Source organism: Ailuropoda melanoleuca, chromosome 14 (assembly GCF_002007445.2).
Source record: "Ailuropoda melanoleuca isolate Jingjing chromosome 14, ASM200744v2, whole genome shotgun sequence".
NCBI classification, from domain to species: Eukaryota; Metazoa; Chordata; class Mammalia; order Carnivora; family Ursidae; genus Ailuropoda; species Ailuropoda melanoleuca.
Genome location: NC_048231.1, coordinates 57,873,804 through 57,889,342, shown reverse-complemented (window position 1 = coordinate 57,889,342; position 15,539 = coordinate 57,873,804). Strand labels below are relative to the sequence as shown.

Sequence of the window (15,539 nt, the reverse complement as noted above, 5' to 3'; positions counted from 1 at the left end):
AAAGGATGAAAAAGAGGATTTGGTTTAGTCTCTAAAAGGTCTTGAGGGTTTGCGTTTCGTCTATGAAAGGTCTTGAGCCTGAGTAAGTACCAGAGTCTAGTGCTTGCCTCGTGTCACAGGGCCCAGACGACGCTGGGTCCTGCCAACCTGACCAGGCCACGTGGACAGGGCAGCAGGGCATAAAGGTGCTGAGGAGATGGCCATTTTTGGCTGCAGAGACGGGAGATGGCATGAATGGTGACCGGGAGTGAGACAACATAGTCCACACAGCTGCAGGTGTGAAAGTCAAATTCTGTCTTTATTCTTTTACCATTTTATTTGGGATAGGTAGCAGCACTGCCTGGGGAGCTCCTTGGAAGGGAAGGAGAGGGATTCTGTTGGATGGAAATCTTACCTTTGAGCGTCAATTATATCTAATGTCTATTTTCAACACATTTCACGTTAGACTTTTCCATGGCAAGTCAAGGAATAGGAGGAGGAGGGGCTCAGAGGAAAGGTTCTGTGCAATACTTCAGTGTAGTGGCCAAAAGCTGGCTCTTGCATTTCATCACGCATGTGCCGTGGAGTTACGCTTTTTGGAACGTGAATTAAGAAAACACACACTTTCCAGGGAGCAGATAGCTGTCCCCATCTTTCTTGCATCTCTGCCCTTGGCTGACATGATACCATACTTTCCTGACAGTCACTGGCAGCTCTGCTGCAGGTCCGATACCACGCACACTCCTACCGCAGCCACACGACAGGGCTTTCTAGGTGCTCTGTCTTTTCCAACAGGTACCTCTCCACCACCCCTAACTAACTCCACCAAAATAAAGTAGAAGCACGTCCTGAGTTACCACTTCCTCCGGGCCCAGCCAGGCACACAGCAATGCTGGCTGGTAAGGGGCTCACTACACAGCCCATTTGACTGAGCCATGTATATGCTTAGGCTTGACCTACCCTGGCAAAATCTGCACGGATATTTGTAGCTATTTCAAGTGATTGACTCCTCTGAGGAAATGCTACATTAAAAATATATATATATATATACACACATATATGTAATCATTTTTTTAAAACCACAACTGAAAAAAATTCTTTGCCATTGGGTAGAATTAAATCTGACGAGAAACCCTAGGAGTTTTTATTAGTACCATTATTGTTTTCTTTGGCTCCATGTATTATACTGGTAAAATGACAAAAAAAAAAAAGGAAAAAATGGTAAAAAGACAAATATTTTGTACAAAAATACAAAGTTTTAAAAGCTCTTTAAGTATATTTCATATCATTACTAAGAGTTGGCCTATATATCTGTATGTCTGCGTATTTTTCTTACATTTGAGATTTTAGAAATGTAAGGTACTGTTTACACAGTACAGTTTAAGTTCTTCTTAGAGCTCAACAACCAATGATGATAGCCTTTTTTTCTGATTGGAGCAGTCCGTACTTTGGAAGATGTGATTTGCATAATTGTGCAGTTACTGGCTGAGAAAAATCTATGTGATTCAGTCCACTTGCATACTGAGAATCAATATATCATACTGGGGGAACATTTTAGTTCTGAAGTCCTTGAGTAAAGGCAGATGGTAAAGATAACCAGCTGTCAATTTTTTCAGGAATTGGTTTTCAGTGCTTTTTTTCCAATCTGGAGAGAAGGTGATACAATCAGAAAGAAGCATCCTTTGTCTTGGAGAACCATCCGGAAATTTGCTCATGGTATTACATCACAGTCCATTATAATGCAGATGATAGTACTAAAAGAGAGGAAAAATAATGGGCATTAGTTTTTCTTAAAGAATACCACTAATGTACAATTTTTAAAAAAGGAACATGTATTTTTATAGGAAAGATTCCAAAATACATCATTCATTTATTTTTTTTCCCCAAAGAAATGCCTATAAGGTCACATTCAGATTAACTAAAAGGTAAACTTCTTTTTGAAGATGCTATTCTGGGCTCAACTCAAATCCCAAACGGCCAAACAAGGCAAACAAATGACAAGTCTGGGTCACTTCTCACCCTCTATGGTCATTTCTTTCTTTTTTAAAAATTGAGGTATAACTGACATACAACATTAGTTTCAGGAGTACGATATGATTTGGTATTTGTATACATTGTGAAAATATCACCACGGTAATTATCACACATAGGTAGAAAAATAATTTTTTTCCTTATGATTCTTAAAGTTTTTAAGTCCAGTATAGTTACCATACAGTGTTATATTAGTTTCAGGCGTACAATATAGTGATTCAGCAATTCCTGTGCTCACCATGACAAGTGCACTCCTTAACCCCCATCACCTGTTTCACCCATCCCCCCAACCTCCCTCCCTTCTGGTAACCATCAGTTTGTTCTCTGTAGTTAAGAGTCCATTCCTTGGTTTGTCTTTCTCTCTTTTTCCATTTGTTCTTTTGTTTTGTTTCTTAAATTCCACATGAGTATAATCATATGGTAGTTGTCTTTCTCTCACTAATTTTCTTAGCATAATACTCTCTAGAGCTCCATCCATGATATTGCAAATGGCAAGATTTCACTCTTTTTTATGGCTGAATAGTCCATTGTATGCATATAACACATCTTCTTTATCCATTCTGCTGCCTTTTCATTTTTTTTTTTTTTGATGGTTTCCTTTGCTGTGTAGGAGCTTTTAAGTTTGATGTAGTCCCATTTGTTTATTTTTTGCCTTTGTTGCCTTTGCTTTTGGTGTCAGATTAAAAAAATCATCACCAAGATTGATGCCAAGTAGCTTATTACCTATGTTTTCTTCTAGGGATTTTATGCTTTCAGGTCTTAAACTAAGTCTTTAATCCATGTTGAGTTCATTTTTGTGTATGGTGTACATGTCATTATTTTGCATATGGCTCCAGCCTGCCTAACATTATTCATTGAAGATACTATCCTTCTGCTGTTATATATTCTTGGCTCCTTTGTCAGTTAATTGAGCATATATGTATGGGATTATTTTTCTATTCTGTTCCACTGATCTACCTGTGTTTTTATGCCAGTACCATACTGTCTTCATTACTATTCCTTTGTAATATAGTTTGAAATCACAGAACAAAATGCTTCAAGCTTTTTTATTCTTTCTCAAGATGGCTTTGGCTCTTTGGGGTCTTTTGTGGTTCCATACAAATTTTAGGATTGTTCTATTTCTGTGAAAAATCCCTATGGAATTTTGATAGGGATAGGACTGAATTGCTTTGGCTAGTAAGGGCATTTTAACAATATCCTTCCAATCCACGAGCATGAAATATCTTTCCATTTATTTATGCCATCTTCAATTTTTTTCACCAATGTCTCATAAGTAAGTTTTCAGCGTACAAGTCTTTCACCTCCTTGGTTTATTCCTAGGTATTTTCTTTGATGCCATTGTGAGTAGAGATGTTTTCTTAATTTTTCTTAGCATTCATTATTAGTGTGTAGAAATGTAACAGATTTTGGTATACTGGTTTTGTATCCTGGAACTTTACTGAATTCATTTACTAGTTCTAACAGGTGTTTTTTTGGTGTTTTGTTTTGTTTTTTGGTGGAGTCTTCAGGATTTTCTATATATAAAATCATGTCATTTGCAAATAGTGACAGTTTAACTTCTTCCTTTCTAATTTGGATGTCTTTTATTTCTTTTTTCTCCCCCTAATTTCTCTGGTTAGGATTTTTCCCCCCATACATTTGAAAACACTTTATTTTTTAAAAAAGATTTTATTTATTTATTTGACAGAGAGACAGCCAGGGAGAGAGAGACAAGCACGGGGAGTGGGAGAGGAAGAAGCAAGCTCCCAGCAGGGGAGCCCCATGCGGGGCTTGATCCCAGGACTCCGGGATCACGCCCTGAGCAAAAGGCTGACGCTTAACAACTGAGCCACCCAGGCGCCCCTGAAAACACTTTAATTTCCATAAAAAAGATGTTAGTTGAGTGGGCCCCATGCGGGGCTTGATCCCAGGACTCCGGGATCACGCCCTGAGCAAAAGGCGGACGCTTAACAACTGAGCCACCCAGGCGCCCCTGAAAACACTTTAATTTCCATAAAAAAGATGTTAGTTGAGTGGGATTTTTTTTTTAATTTAAATTCAGTTAGCCAATATATAGTACATCATTAGTTTTCGGTGTAGTGTTCAAAGATTCATTAGTTGTGTGTAACAGCAAGTGCTCATCATATCACATGTTCTCCTTAACGCTCTGGCTAGGACTTCTAATACCACATTGAACAAAAGTGGCAAGAATGGGCACATCCTTGTCTTGTTTCTGATCTCAGACAAAAAGCTTTCAGCTTTTCACCACTGAGTATGATGTTAGCTATGGGCTTGTCACATATGACCTTTATTATGTTATATCCACTTTGTTAGAGTTATTTTATTACAAATGGAGGTTGAACTTCATCAAATAGTTTTCTGCATCTATAATATAGATTTTTATCCTTCATTTTGTTAATGTATCCCATTGATTGATATGTGGGCATGGAACCATCCCTGCCTCCCTGAAATAAATGCCACTTGCTCATGGTGTATGATCCTTTAAATATATTGTTAAATTCACTTTGCTAATATTTTGTTGAAGATTTTTGCATCTATGTTCATCAGGGATGTTGGCCTGTAATTTTCTTGTGGCATACCTGTGTGGTTTTGGTATCAAGATAATGCTGGTTTTGTAAAATGAGTTTAGAAGCATTCTCTCTTCTATTTTTTGGAAAAGTTTGAGAAGGTTAGTATTAATTCTTCTTTGCTTCACTGGTGAATTCTGACAAGCATGCAATCTGGTTGTGGACTTCTGTTTGTTGGGAAGTTTTTGATTACTGATTCGGTCTCCTTACTAGTAATCTTTCTGTTCACATATTCTATTTTCTATGTTATTCAGTCTTGGTAGGTTTATGTTTCTTGGAATTTATCCATTTCTTCTAGCTTGTCAAATTTGCTGTCAATAATTGTCCATAGTGGTCTCCTATGATCTTTGTATTTCTGTGGTATCAGTTGTAGTATCTCTACTTTCATTTCTGATTTTACTTGAGTCTGATCTTTTTTTTCTTGGTGAGTCTAGCTATGGTTTTGTCGATTTTGTTTATCTTTAAAGAACCAGCTCTTATTTTCATTGAGCTTTTATATTATCTTCTTAGTCGGCATTGCATTCCTTTCTGCTTTCCTTTTTGTTATTTCCCACCTTCTACTAACTTTGGACTTCCTTTTCTAGTTCCTTGAGATGTAAACTTAGGTTCTTTATCTGAGTTTTTCTTGTTTATGGAGGTGAGCATTGATTGCTATGAACATTTAGAGCTGCTTTCACTGTATCCTATAGGTTTTGGTATGTTGTATTTCCATTTTCATTTATCTCAAGGAATTTTTTGATCTTTCAATTTCTTCTTTGATCCATTGGTTGCTTACTAGCATGTTGTTTAATCTTCACATATTGGTGAATTTTCCAGTTTTCTTCCTGTAATCGATTTCTAGTTTTATATCACTGTGGTCAGAAAAGATGTTTGACATGATTTAGATCTCCTTAATTTACTGAAACTTGTCTTGTGGTCTAATATATAATCTGTCCTGGAGAATGCTTCATGTACAGTTGACAAGAATATGTATTCTGTTGATTTTTGATGGAGTATGTCTGGATTTTTTTTTTTTTTAGATTTATTCATTTGAGAGACAGAGAGAGCACAAGCAGGAGGAGAGGGAGAAGCAGACTCCCCGCTGAGCTGGGAGTCTGACTCGGGGCTTGATCACAGGATCTGGAGATCATGACCTGAGCTGAAGGCAGCTGCTTAACCGACTGAGCTACCCAGGTGCCCTGTATGTCTGGATTTTCGATGATATATGTTTGTTAAGTCCATCTGCTCTAATAATTTGTTTAAGGCTGATGTTTCCTCATTGATTTTCTGTCTGGATGATCTAGCCGTTGATGTAAGTAGGTATTAAAGTCCCCTGCTATTGTATTTCTATTAGGTCTGTTAATCGTGGCCTTATATATTTAGGCGCTCCTATATTGGGTCCATAAATATTTACAAATGTTATATCCTCTTGTTGGACTGACCCCTTTATTATTATGTAATGCCCTTCTTTGTCTCTTTTATAGTCTTTGTTTAAAGTCTATTTTGTCTGATATAAATATAGCTATTCCATCTTTCTTTTGGTTTCTGTTTGCTTGGTATATCTTTTTCCATTCCTTCACTTTCAGTCTGTGTGTATCTTTGTCTGAAGTGAGTCTGTTGGCAGCATACACACGGGTCTTGTTTTCTTAGTCATTCAGCTACTCCATGTGGCTGGTTTTGGAGAATTTAATTCATTTAATCCATTTAAAGCAATTGTTGATGGGTGTATACTTAGTGTCATGTAAAAAGTTCCTCTCTATTCCTTTCTTCTTCTCTTGCTCTCTTCCTTTGTGATTTGATGACCTTCTTTAGTGGTATGCTTAGATTCTTTTCTCTTTATCTTTTGTGTGTCAGCTACAGGTTTTGCTTTATTGTTACCATGAGGTTTACATATACCTTATATTTATAACCATCTATTTTAACTTGATAACAACTTAAGATTGCATTCTAAATCTCTACATTTTTACTCCCACTTCCCACATTTTATGTTTTTGACGTCACATTTCATCTTGTGTATCCCTAATTGTTATAGTTTTTACTACTTTTTCTTTTAAACTTCTACCAGCTTTATATCCACCACTTTTACTATTTACCCTTACCAATAAGATTTATACTTTTGTATGTTTTGTTGTTGCTAATTAGCATCTTTTTTTTTTTTAGCTTAAAGAAGTCCCTTAGCTTTTGATTACCTGGGAAACTCTATCTGCCCTTCAATTCTGAATGATAAGGCTTATAGGGTTTCCCTTGCAAATACCTGTTTTCTTTTCTCTTGTTCCTTTTATTTTTTTCACGTTTTTACTTAAATTCTAGTTAGTTAACATATATGGTAAAACTGGTTTCAGGTGTAGGATTTAGTGATTCATTACTTATATGTAATACCCAGGGCTCATCACAAGTGTCCTCCTTAATACCCATTACCTGTTTAACGCATAAATTCTCAGTACTTTTTAATTGTTATGTGTCTTGGTGTAGATATCCTCGGGTTCATCTTATTAGAAGCTGTCTGTGCTTCTTGGACCTGGATGTCTGTTTTCTTCCGCAGATTTGGGAAGTTCCTGCCCTTTTCTCTTCTCCTTCTGGGATCCCTATAAATGTGCATGTTGTTATGCGTGATGATGTCACAGAGCTCCCTTTAAACTACTCTTATTGTTTTATTCTTCTTTCTGCTGTTCAGGTGGGCTGCTTTCCATTACCCTGTCTTCCAGATTGCTGGTCTGTTTTTCTGCATCATCTAATCTGCTATTGATTCCCTCTAGTGGATTCTCTGTTACCGAATTCTTTTGGTCCAACTGGTTCTTTTTATATTTTCTATCTCTTTGTTGAAGTTCTGAGTTCATCCATTCTTTTTTCAAGCGCAGAGAGTACCTTTATGACCATTACCTTGGATTGTTTATCAATCATATTGCTTATGTCCATTCATTTAGCTCTTTTATTGTGATTTTTTCTTGTTCTTTTATTTGGGACATATCCCTCCAGCTCCTTATTTTGTCTGTGTTTGTTTCTATGTATTAGGTCGGTCAGCTGCATTTCCTGGTCTTGAAAGTAGTGGCCTTGTGTAAAAGAGGTCCTGTGGTGTGCTAGCGTGCACTCTCCCCCGGTCACCAGAACCAATCGCTCCAGGAGTGTCCCCTGTGTGGGCTGCATGTGCCCTCCCATTGTGGCTGAGCTGAATGCCTTCAGCACAGCCAGCTACAATGACCCACTTTGCCTGCTGTGGGTGCACTGGGCAAGGTTTGCTGCCTGTGCTGTTGAGAGGCATGAGTTCACTAATGGGTGGGACCAGCAGTCAGCCTAGCTGACTGCAATGGGCCTTTCTTCCACAGCTGCAGGCCCACCAAAGGGCAGGGCTTGTTCCCTGGGCAGCCAGCTAAGAAGCCCAGCTGTAGGAACTGCAGGCACTTTGGTGTGTGGGGTTATCTCCTCACCTCCCCAGGGCAGGAATCACTCTGGAGTAGTGCTGTCCTGGCCAGGGCTGCCTGCCAAGTGTGGCAGGGTAGGAGCCGCTCTGGAGGGATGCTTGCTGAGATGGGTGGGTGGGCTGGTTGGGGGAAGGGGGGGCTGTAGGAGAATGCCAGGGCAGAGCATGTAAGGTAGATGGTGTTAGCCAAGGCTTATGGGAGCCATTGCTATCTAGGCTAGGAAAAAGAAGAGAAATGGTGCCCACCAGCACTTTTGTTCCTAGAGAAATCTTCAAATCCCTGCCCTTCCAACATGTTCTAAGATAAGTCCCAGGTGTTTTTCAAACTGCTTCTGTGCCGTGTCTTGAGTAGAGTTATGTATGCTGGCTTTTTAAGGGTGGGGACTCAGTTTCCCATTGCTCTGCAGCTCTCCAGGTGCCTGGTGTGGGGTCTGATCTCGCCTCACCATGCTTGTGACATGCCTCCCATTTTCGTTAATCACAGTGGGGGTTTGGTTTCCAACCACATCTCTGCCCCTCCTGTCTCTTGGATGTCACCTCCTCTCTTTGATTAGCTGTGGAAGGTCTGTGCTGCCAGTTTTCAGAGTTAGTCACAGGGACGTAGCTGCTATCTTGGTGTGTGCTAGCGACGAGGTGAATGCAGGGTCCTCCTACTCCCTCATCTTCCTGGTATTCCAGTGAGCATCTTTATGACCGTTACGGTGAGCACGTTATCAGGTAAATTACTTATCTCCATTTTATGAAGGGTTTCCCCTCCCCTTAAGTTTTATCTTGCTCTTTTGTTTGGAACATTTTCCTCTGGTTTCATTGTGCTTGGCTGTGTTGGTTTCTATGCATTAGAGAAAACCACCACCTCTCCCAGTCTTGAAGGAGCGGCCTCGTGTAGGAGATGAGCCTTATGGTTCAACCCTGCTNGCATCTTTATGACCGTTATGGTGAGCACGTTATCAGGTAAATTACTTATCTCCATTTTATGAAGGGTTTCCCCTCCCCTTAAGTTTTATCTTGCTCTTTTGTTTGGAACATTTTCCTCTGGTTTCATTGTGCTTGGCTGTGTTGGTTTCTATGCATTAGACAAAACCACCACCTCTCCCAGTCTTGAAGGAGCGGCCTCGTGTAGGAGATGAGCCTTATGGTTCAACCCTGCTCTAGCTCTTGGCTCTCTCTCAAACTTTCTGGTTGTCCAAGCAGCTTATTTTATTTTTAATAGGTCCTCGTAGTTGAGGGTGTGCCAAGGCTTGTCAGTGTCCCAGAGGGGAAGAGCTCAGTCAGCACTTAAATTCAGGCTGATTGGAAGTCAGACCTTCAGGCAGCAGTGTTTCCAGTCTGCAAATACATAGAGTCCTGTGGGACCACAAGTGTAAGCTCTGCTGGGCACCAGAGCCAGGTGATCGGGTGGTGTCCCCTGGATGGCAGTTGCAGAAATCCCAGTGGGCACAGGAAGACCTCAAAGATGGTATCTCCCAGCCTCTGTTCCCAAGGGGAATGCCTCCGACGTATGCCAACCTGATAGGTCCCCTAGCCCACCAGACACGTGTGAGAGCTCCCCTCCAGGAGATGCTGGGGCTCTGGGGTACAGCAGGGAGAGAGCATGGAGGTCGTGACTGCCCTCCAAGACCTCTGGAAGACTACAGTCAGTCCTTAGATGTGTGCTTAATTACAAGCCTGTGCCTCAGGCTGCGGCCACGGTGATAAGCTGACAGGTGTCTTTTACAGAAAGACGGAGCTCCCTGAGCTCCCCGGGGCTGTCACCTCTTGCTGTGCCCTGGGGGTGGTAGCTGTTTACTCTTTCTCTGCTGGTTATAGTCTTGCATGAGTCATGAGCATAAGCCCCACTGGCCACTGGCACCAAGCCATGGAGAGATGTCCCTTGGTGACAGCTGCCAAAATTGGAGCACCAGACAAGGGTCTAAGCTCCTTTCTGGAGATACCAGTGAGCTTGAGTGAGTCTGAGGGAGAGCACAAGGACTGTAGTCACAGCCTCCGTTCCCGAGGAACACATCCACAGAACCCTAGATGTGTGCCAGACCAGAGGCCTCCCGCTTCGGCCAAAGCTCCTGGACAAGAAAGTAAGCTGCCGCTGCTTCTTTTTATTTTAGAGAGCACGCACACGTGTGAACGGTAAGGAGGGGGAGGGAGAGAGAGGGAGAGAAAATCCTCAGGCAGACTCCCCACTGAGTGCGGAGTCCACTGTGGGGCTCGATCCCAGGACCCTGAGACCTCACGTGATCTGAGCCGAAATCAAGAGTCAGACGCCTGACTGCTGAATGATGTCTGGATAATTTGCGCCCCAGTTACTAGCAACACTAGTTTGAGCAAAATGTATTGGAGGGTTTTTTTTTGTTTGCCATCAGCATTTTTATAAAGGTTTTATGAGACATAATTCGCATACAAAAGTCACCCACCTAAAGCATACAATTCAATGGTTTTTAGTATATTCACAAATTTGTACAATTTCAAAGTATCTAACTTTAGAACACGTCATCACCTCCAAAAGAAATCCATACTTATTAGGATTCACTCCCCATTTCCTCTCTCACCATAAATGTTTAAATCTCGTTCTGATGAAGAAAACTAAGATGCCTCTTCTGAAAAGGGTCATGTATTAAATGAAGCTTTAGAGAAGGATCTTTTGAAATAAAAAAATAGGAACATCCAAAAGCCTCTTTGGCTTACAAGCTTTTCAGGGGTATAGACTATCTCTCTCCATTATCTGGCATAGCACCTGGCCCATACTAGATGCTCAATAAATAGATGTGGAATTGAATGGTTGGCCACCTTAAATGTCTGTGGATGGAACTCTATAAAAAAGATATAACACTGGTACCAAATTTGTTAACTGACACTATTTCAAGACAATGACCTCGAATGGTTAGTCTAATATTTACTTCCTATATGTTAGGCACAGTTATTAACTTATTTAGGCTCTCGCCAACCCCATGCAGAAGATACTGTTACTATTTCCCTGAGGTTAACAACCTGCTCCCCTAGTAAGTGGCAGAACCAAGACTAGAACCCAGTTGCAGCGCCTGATTTTAGAGCCCTTATATTCCTCAAATCTCACCCTTTAACAGGATATAAGCTCCGCAGCCCACCCTTAGGTCCCCTCTCCTGCTTACCTGTCTCTCTGTCCTTTTCGCAAATGAAGTTATTGACGTCTTCGCACTGGAAGTCATTCCACTGCCCAGCATAAATCAGCCCAGCACAGTCTTCTCCTGGCCCGTGGCCATGACCCCAGTTATCTGGCTGTCCAGCTTTCCAATTTCTTTTAGTAAAACAGAAATTGAGTGTTATTTGCAAGTCATGCAAAAGTTTTCTTTACCCAAGAACAGCAGAGAAATGTAAAAAACAAAACTGCAGCATGTCATTTGTCCCAGAATGAAAATGCACTGTTTAAAAAGCTGTTCTTATTCAGAATAAAAAGCAGCTGTTTTGCAGAGTAGTGGGTAATGCAGCCTCTCCCTGTAGGCTTGTTATCTTTGCCACAACTCGCTGAGCTGCTTCATCGCAATGCTGAGGGAGTAAGTTCTTCTGGAAACACAGTTAGATGAGTGACTTTCCAGTGTGCACTAGAATGCTGACTTCTGGGCATGTGTGTGTATGTGTGTGTGTGTGTGCACTCGGAGGACACGATACACACACACATACACAACACTCACTCTCCTGAGAACCCCGAGCGAGCCTTGCACATTTTGATACCTTGCCTGTGACAAGTCAGAGAGTCAGGCAGAGAAAGTGAGGGACCGCTGATACAAATTCACAAGGATTTACAACCACAAACCCTGGGTTAGGGTAGTCTGGCTAAGTTGTAGATAGTTGATTGCTTTAGAAAGAAATAGTAATTTAGTCTTACTGAAAATGACTCATCCATTTCCCTATTTTTTTGGGAGCGAAATTCTCAAAAACAAGTTTTCTTTAGGATGAGTTCACTTGGGGCTTGTTAACTTGGATGCCACAGCTCAAAACACCACTTTGCCAGAGTTTGCTGTTCTTGATTCTATTTCTATGCAATAAATTAGATGTGCTTCTAGGACTCAAAACATGAAATATGAATTTTCTCTAAAAAGCAGGTTCTTGCATAAAAGCTTGTGGTTACTGCCTGAGAAGACAAGCTTGCCTCGTGTGGAGGGTCTGAAAAAACATGTGCGGTCGAAGGCTCTTCCCATAAACGATGACTCATTACCCCGTCGTCCATAGGGTGTCCTAGGGTCACCCGAGGATACAGCCCCTATTGCCCTACATCTTTTGACAGGAGTATCAGGACCACCAGAGGGCAGTGGGAAAGGACAGGTGAAATTTACAGTTAAAGGGTGAGCAGATGAGGTAGAATGGCCTCCCCCACACAAAATATATATATAGTGGGATTTTTAAAAAATGAAAAGTGACCTCACTTAAATCCTCACTTAAAGTGACAGATAATTTAGATGAAAACATCAACTGAAGAGAGTAAAAATGGGATGATACTTAGGAGGGAGGTTTGAAATATTCATTCCCACATTCACTCAGCAGATATCCACAGAGCACCTACTACGTGCCAGGGATGATGATGCCTCGTGACGGCAACACAGCAGTGCCGAGAGAGGACGGAATTCCAGCCTTCACGCAACTTGCAACTTACGTAACAGGCAAGAAACAAGCGGATTAAAAAATCTCAGACTGCCATGGTGATGCCAGAGAGAAATGAGGTTGGAGGGAAAAACGGGTTACTTTCACGGCTGCTTTTCTGTGTGTATTTCCCTCCACCTTGTAGGACCCCTTCGGCAATGTCAACAATGCCTGAGCAGTTGGTTCCTGCTGATGTACGTTTGGCTAATTTCTGCCAGCAATGGTAAGGGGTTTGATTCCAATTTTGTTTACAGAATTTGAGATCTGTGATTCCTGAATGTATAATGATAGGACATTTGATAGTCTTTATCTCAGTTTCCTGGGAAGTTGTAAACAAGACTTCTGATAAAAGACCTGCTTAGTATTTTCCCCTTGCATTTCCTTGCATTTAAGTAGATAAACGAGATTTAAGAGACTTGACCAAAAGAGAACTGATAAGAAGGAGATAACCTTTATCACCATTCTCCATTATTTTTCCAAGCCACTGAATTCTTTGCATGCGGTGCTCAACGTTTTACTGTGGGACAAGAACTAGGATGCAGTCCTGCGGCTGCAAGTGAGTGACTGAGGGGACACTGGCATGGGTGGGTGGTAGAGGAGCCCAAGCCAGGCTGCAGGGGGCAATTCTTGCAGCCTAAGCACCCAGTCTCAGGGCGTCTCTTTGGAAAAGCCAGAAGCACATGGAGTGATTTGTAGCCAAACCCCGAGTCTGCATGCTTGTAATACAACAGAACCGAACATGTCAGATAAACAGAGTGTGTATGTTTTAGAGAAGAATTTCAGCTTAAAATCGTGCCTTAACCTCCTTTACAAGTACATCTGGAAAGAAGATGGCTGAAGCCTGGGCCCCAAATCCCTGAATCCATGTTATAACAGGCACATCACAGATGTGGTTGGGTAGCAATACACATATGTACCGGGCAGCGTACTGTAAGTTCCCCAGGGACCTGGGAAGCACATGGACTCACTGCTGCAGTCAGCTGGAAACACACAAGCGCAGCAGCCAGTGGGCGCGAACCTCCCTGCCGAGGATTTTGGTTTCTCCTAATGGCAGCAGAGCACAGACTCTCAATCTTGGAATAGCCCCTTCCAACCTCACAACTTCATACTTTCTCACCAACCACAAGATTGACTGAGGCTGCATGGCCAAGAAACTTCTGCTGGTAAAAGCCTGGCCTCAAAATAGGAAACTCTTCATTGTGAGAAGTGTTACTTTGCTATAGAATTTTCTCCCAATACCAGGGTCTGTATAGATTTCTCACCAGTGGCCTAAGCAAGCACCACTCTGCTAGAAACATGAAGCACAGACCAGAGTTTTTAGTGAATTAGATGACTCCGAAGGATGCCTGCTGGTGGCCACCATTCTGTGGCTCTCTAGTCTAAAAAACACAATATGTAAGATTACATGGAGCGGCCTGCATGGACAGAGAGGCAGGCCAGTGCAGAGATGGGAGTGCAACTCATCACTTGACAGGATACTTCCAACAATGATGTCCTGTGCAGGTGACTGACAAGCAGACAAGAGGAGCTTCAAGTGTGTTTTGAGAAACCCTCAGGAAGATAGTCACATCTCTGCTGATCTAAGGTGGGCAGATGCAGGCAGGGTGGGCAGGAGAGGCCTTACAAGGCTCCTTCCAGGTGTGCTCTGAGCCGAGCCAGTGGGCGGAATCTACATCCCACTTGTGACCAAGTCCCCCGCTCCTACCGGGCAGGCTCCGTGAACAGTGACCAGCTCTGCCAGACGACACACTTGCGTTTATTCCATCAGCAGCAGAAAGCTCAGCTATGATGTGCTCCTGGTTTCACTGAAACTGTCTTTTTTGTCTGTTTTCTGTGTCATTGCTTTCAGGTCGTTATTATTTCCTTCCATCTACTTATTTTGGGATTAATTTACTCCTCCTCTTCCCATGTAAAGTGGAAGCTGAGATCATGGATTTTCAATTTAACTTCTTTTTTTTCCAAACATAAGCAATTTAAAGGAGTCTAAACACTGTGTTAGCTGCATCCCACAAATTTTGATAGGTTGTATTTTCCTTTTCTTTGCAACATTTGCAGGTTTCCTTTCCGATTTCTTCTTTGATTCGTGGGTTATTTATTTTTTTAAAGATTGTATTTATTTATTCGACAGAGATAGACACAGCCAGGGAGAGAGGGAACACAAGCAGGGGGAGTGGGAGAGGAAGAAGCAGGCTCCCAGCAGAGGAGCCTGATGTGGGGCTCGATCCCATAACGCCGGGATCATGCCCTGAGCCGAAGGCAGACGCTTAACCGCTGTGCCACCCAGGCGCCCCTGATTCGTGGGTTATTTAGAGATGTGTCCTTTAATTTCCAACTATTTGGCAATTTTGGAGGTATCTTTTTGTTATTGATTTCTAACTTAATTTTGTGTTGGTCGGAGAACATACTCTGCATAATTTCAGTTCTTTTTAAATTCACTGAGACTTGTTTGATGGCCCAGCATATAGTTTATCTTGGTGAATGTACTGAATGTACTTGAAAAGAGCGTATTTATAGCTGTTGAATGAAATAGTCCATAAACATCAATTAAGCCAAGTTAGTCGACAGTGTTTACCATATCCTTACTGACTCCTCTACTTGTTCAAGCAACCACTGCGAGGAGAATGCTGACATCTCCCTTGAAGCCTTGCTCATGCGGTGTCCGCTTTTAGGATTGGTATGTCTGCCTTCTTGATTGTGACATGGTCTTGGAAATCAGACTTTGTTTTTTGTTGTTGTTGTTTTTTACATGAGTAGGAGAGCAACATGTCTCACTCACTGCTGCCCCTACACTCCAGAGAAGATCCTCCAGGCCAGCACAGAGGCCAGCACACAATGGACTCTCCAGGATAATTTAGTGAATGTGGACACAGGACAGTGGGCTACTGGATCCCAATCTCCAGTCCAGGGTCTGATGCTGGCCGGGAAAGAAGTTTTCACAGATCTGTGATGAAATGAGAAAA

At 41.9% G+C, this 15,539-nt stretch overlaps 1 protein-coding gene across 1 annotated transcript in view; it reads right to left on the bottom strand.

Moving 5' to 3' along the window:
* Positions 1-273: 273 nt before the first annotated feature.
* The window catches only part of COLEC12 (collectin subfamily member 12), a 184,251-nt gene continuing 168,985 nt past the window's right edge, over positions 274-15,539 (bottom strand). The window contains exons 9-10 of the mRNA XM_011229153.3: positions 11,094-11,239; positions 274-1,733 (exon numbers count right to left, since the gene is read on the bottom strand). Of these exons, the coding sequence (XP_011227455.2) occupies positions 1,714-1,733; positions 11,094-11,239 (166 nt within the window). The 3' untranslated portion in view covers positions 274-1,713. The remainder of the gene's footprint in view (positions 1,734-11,093; positions 11,240-15,539) is intronic.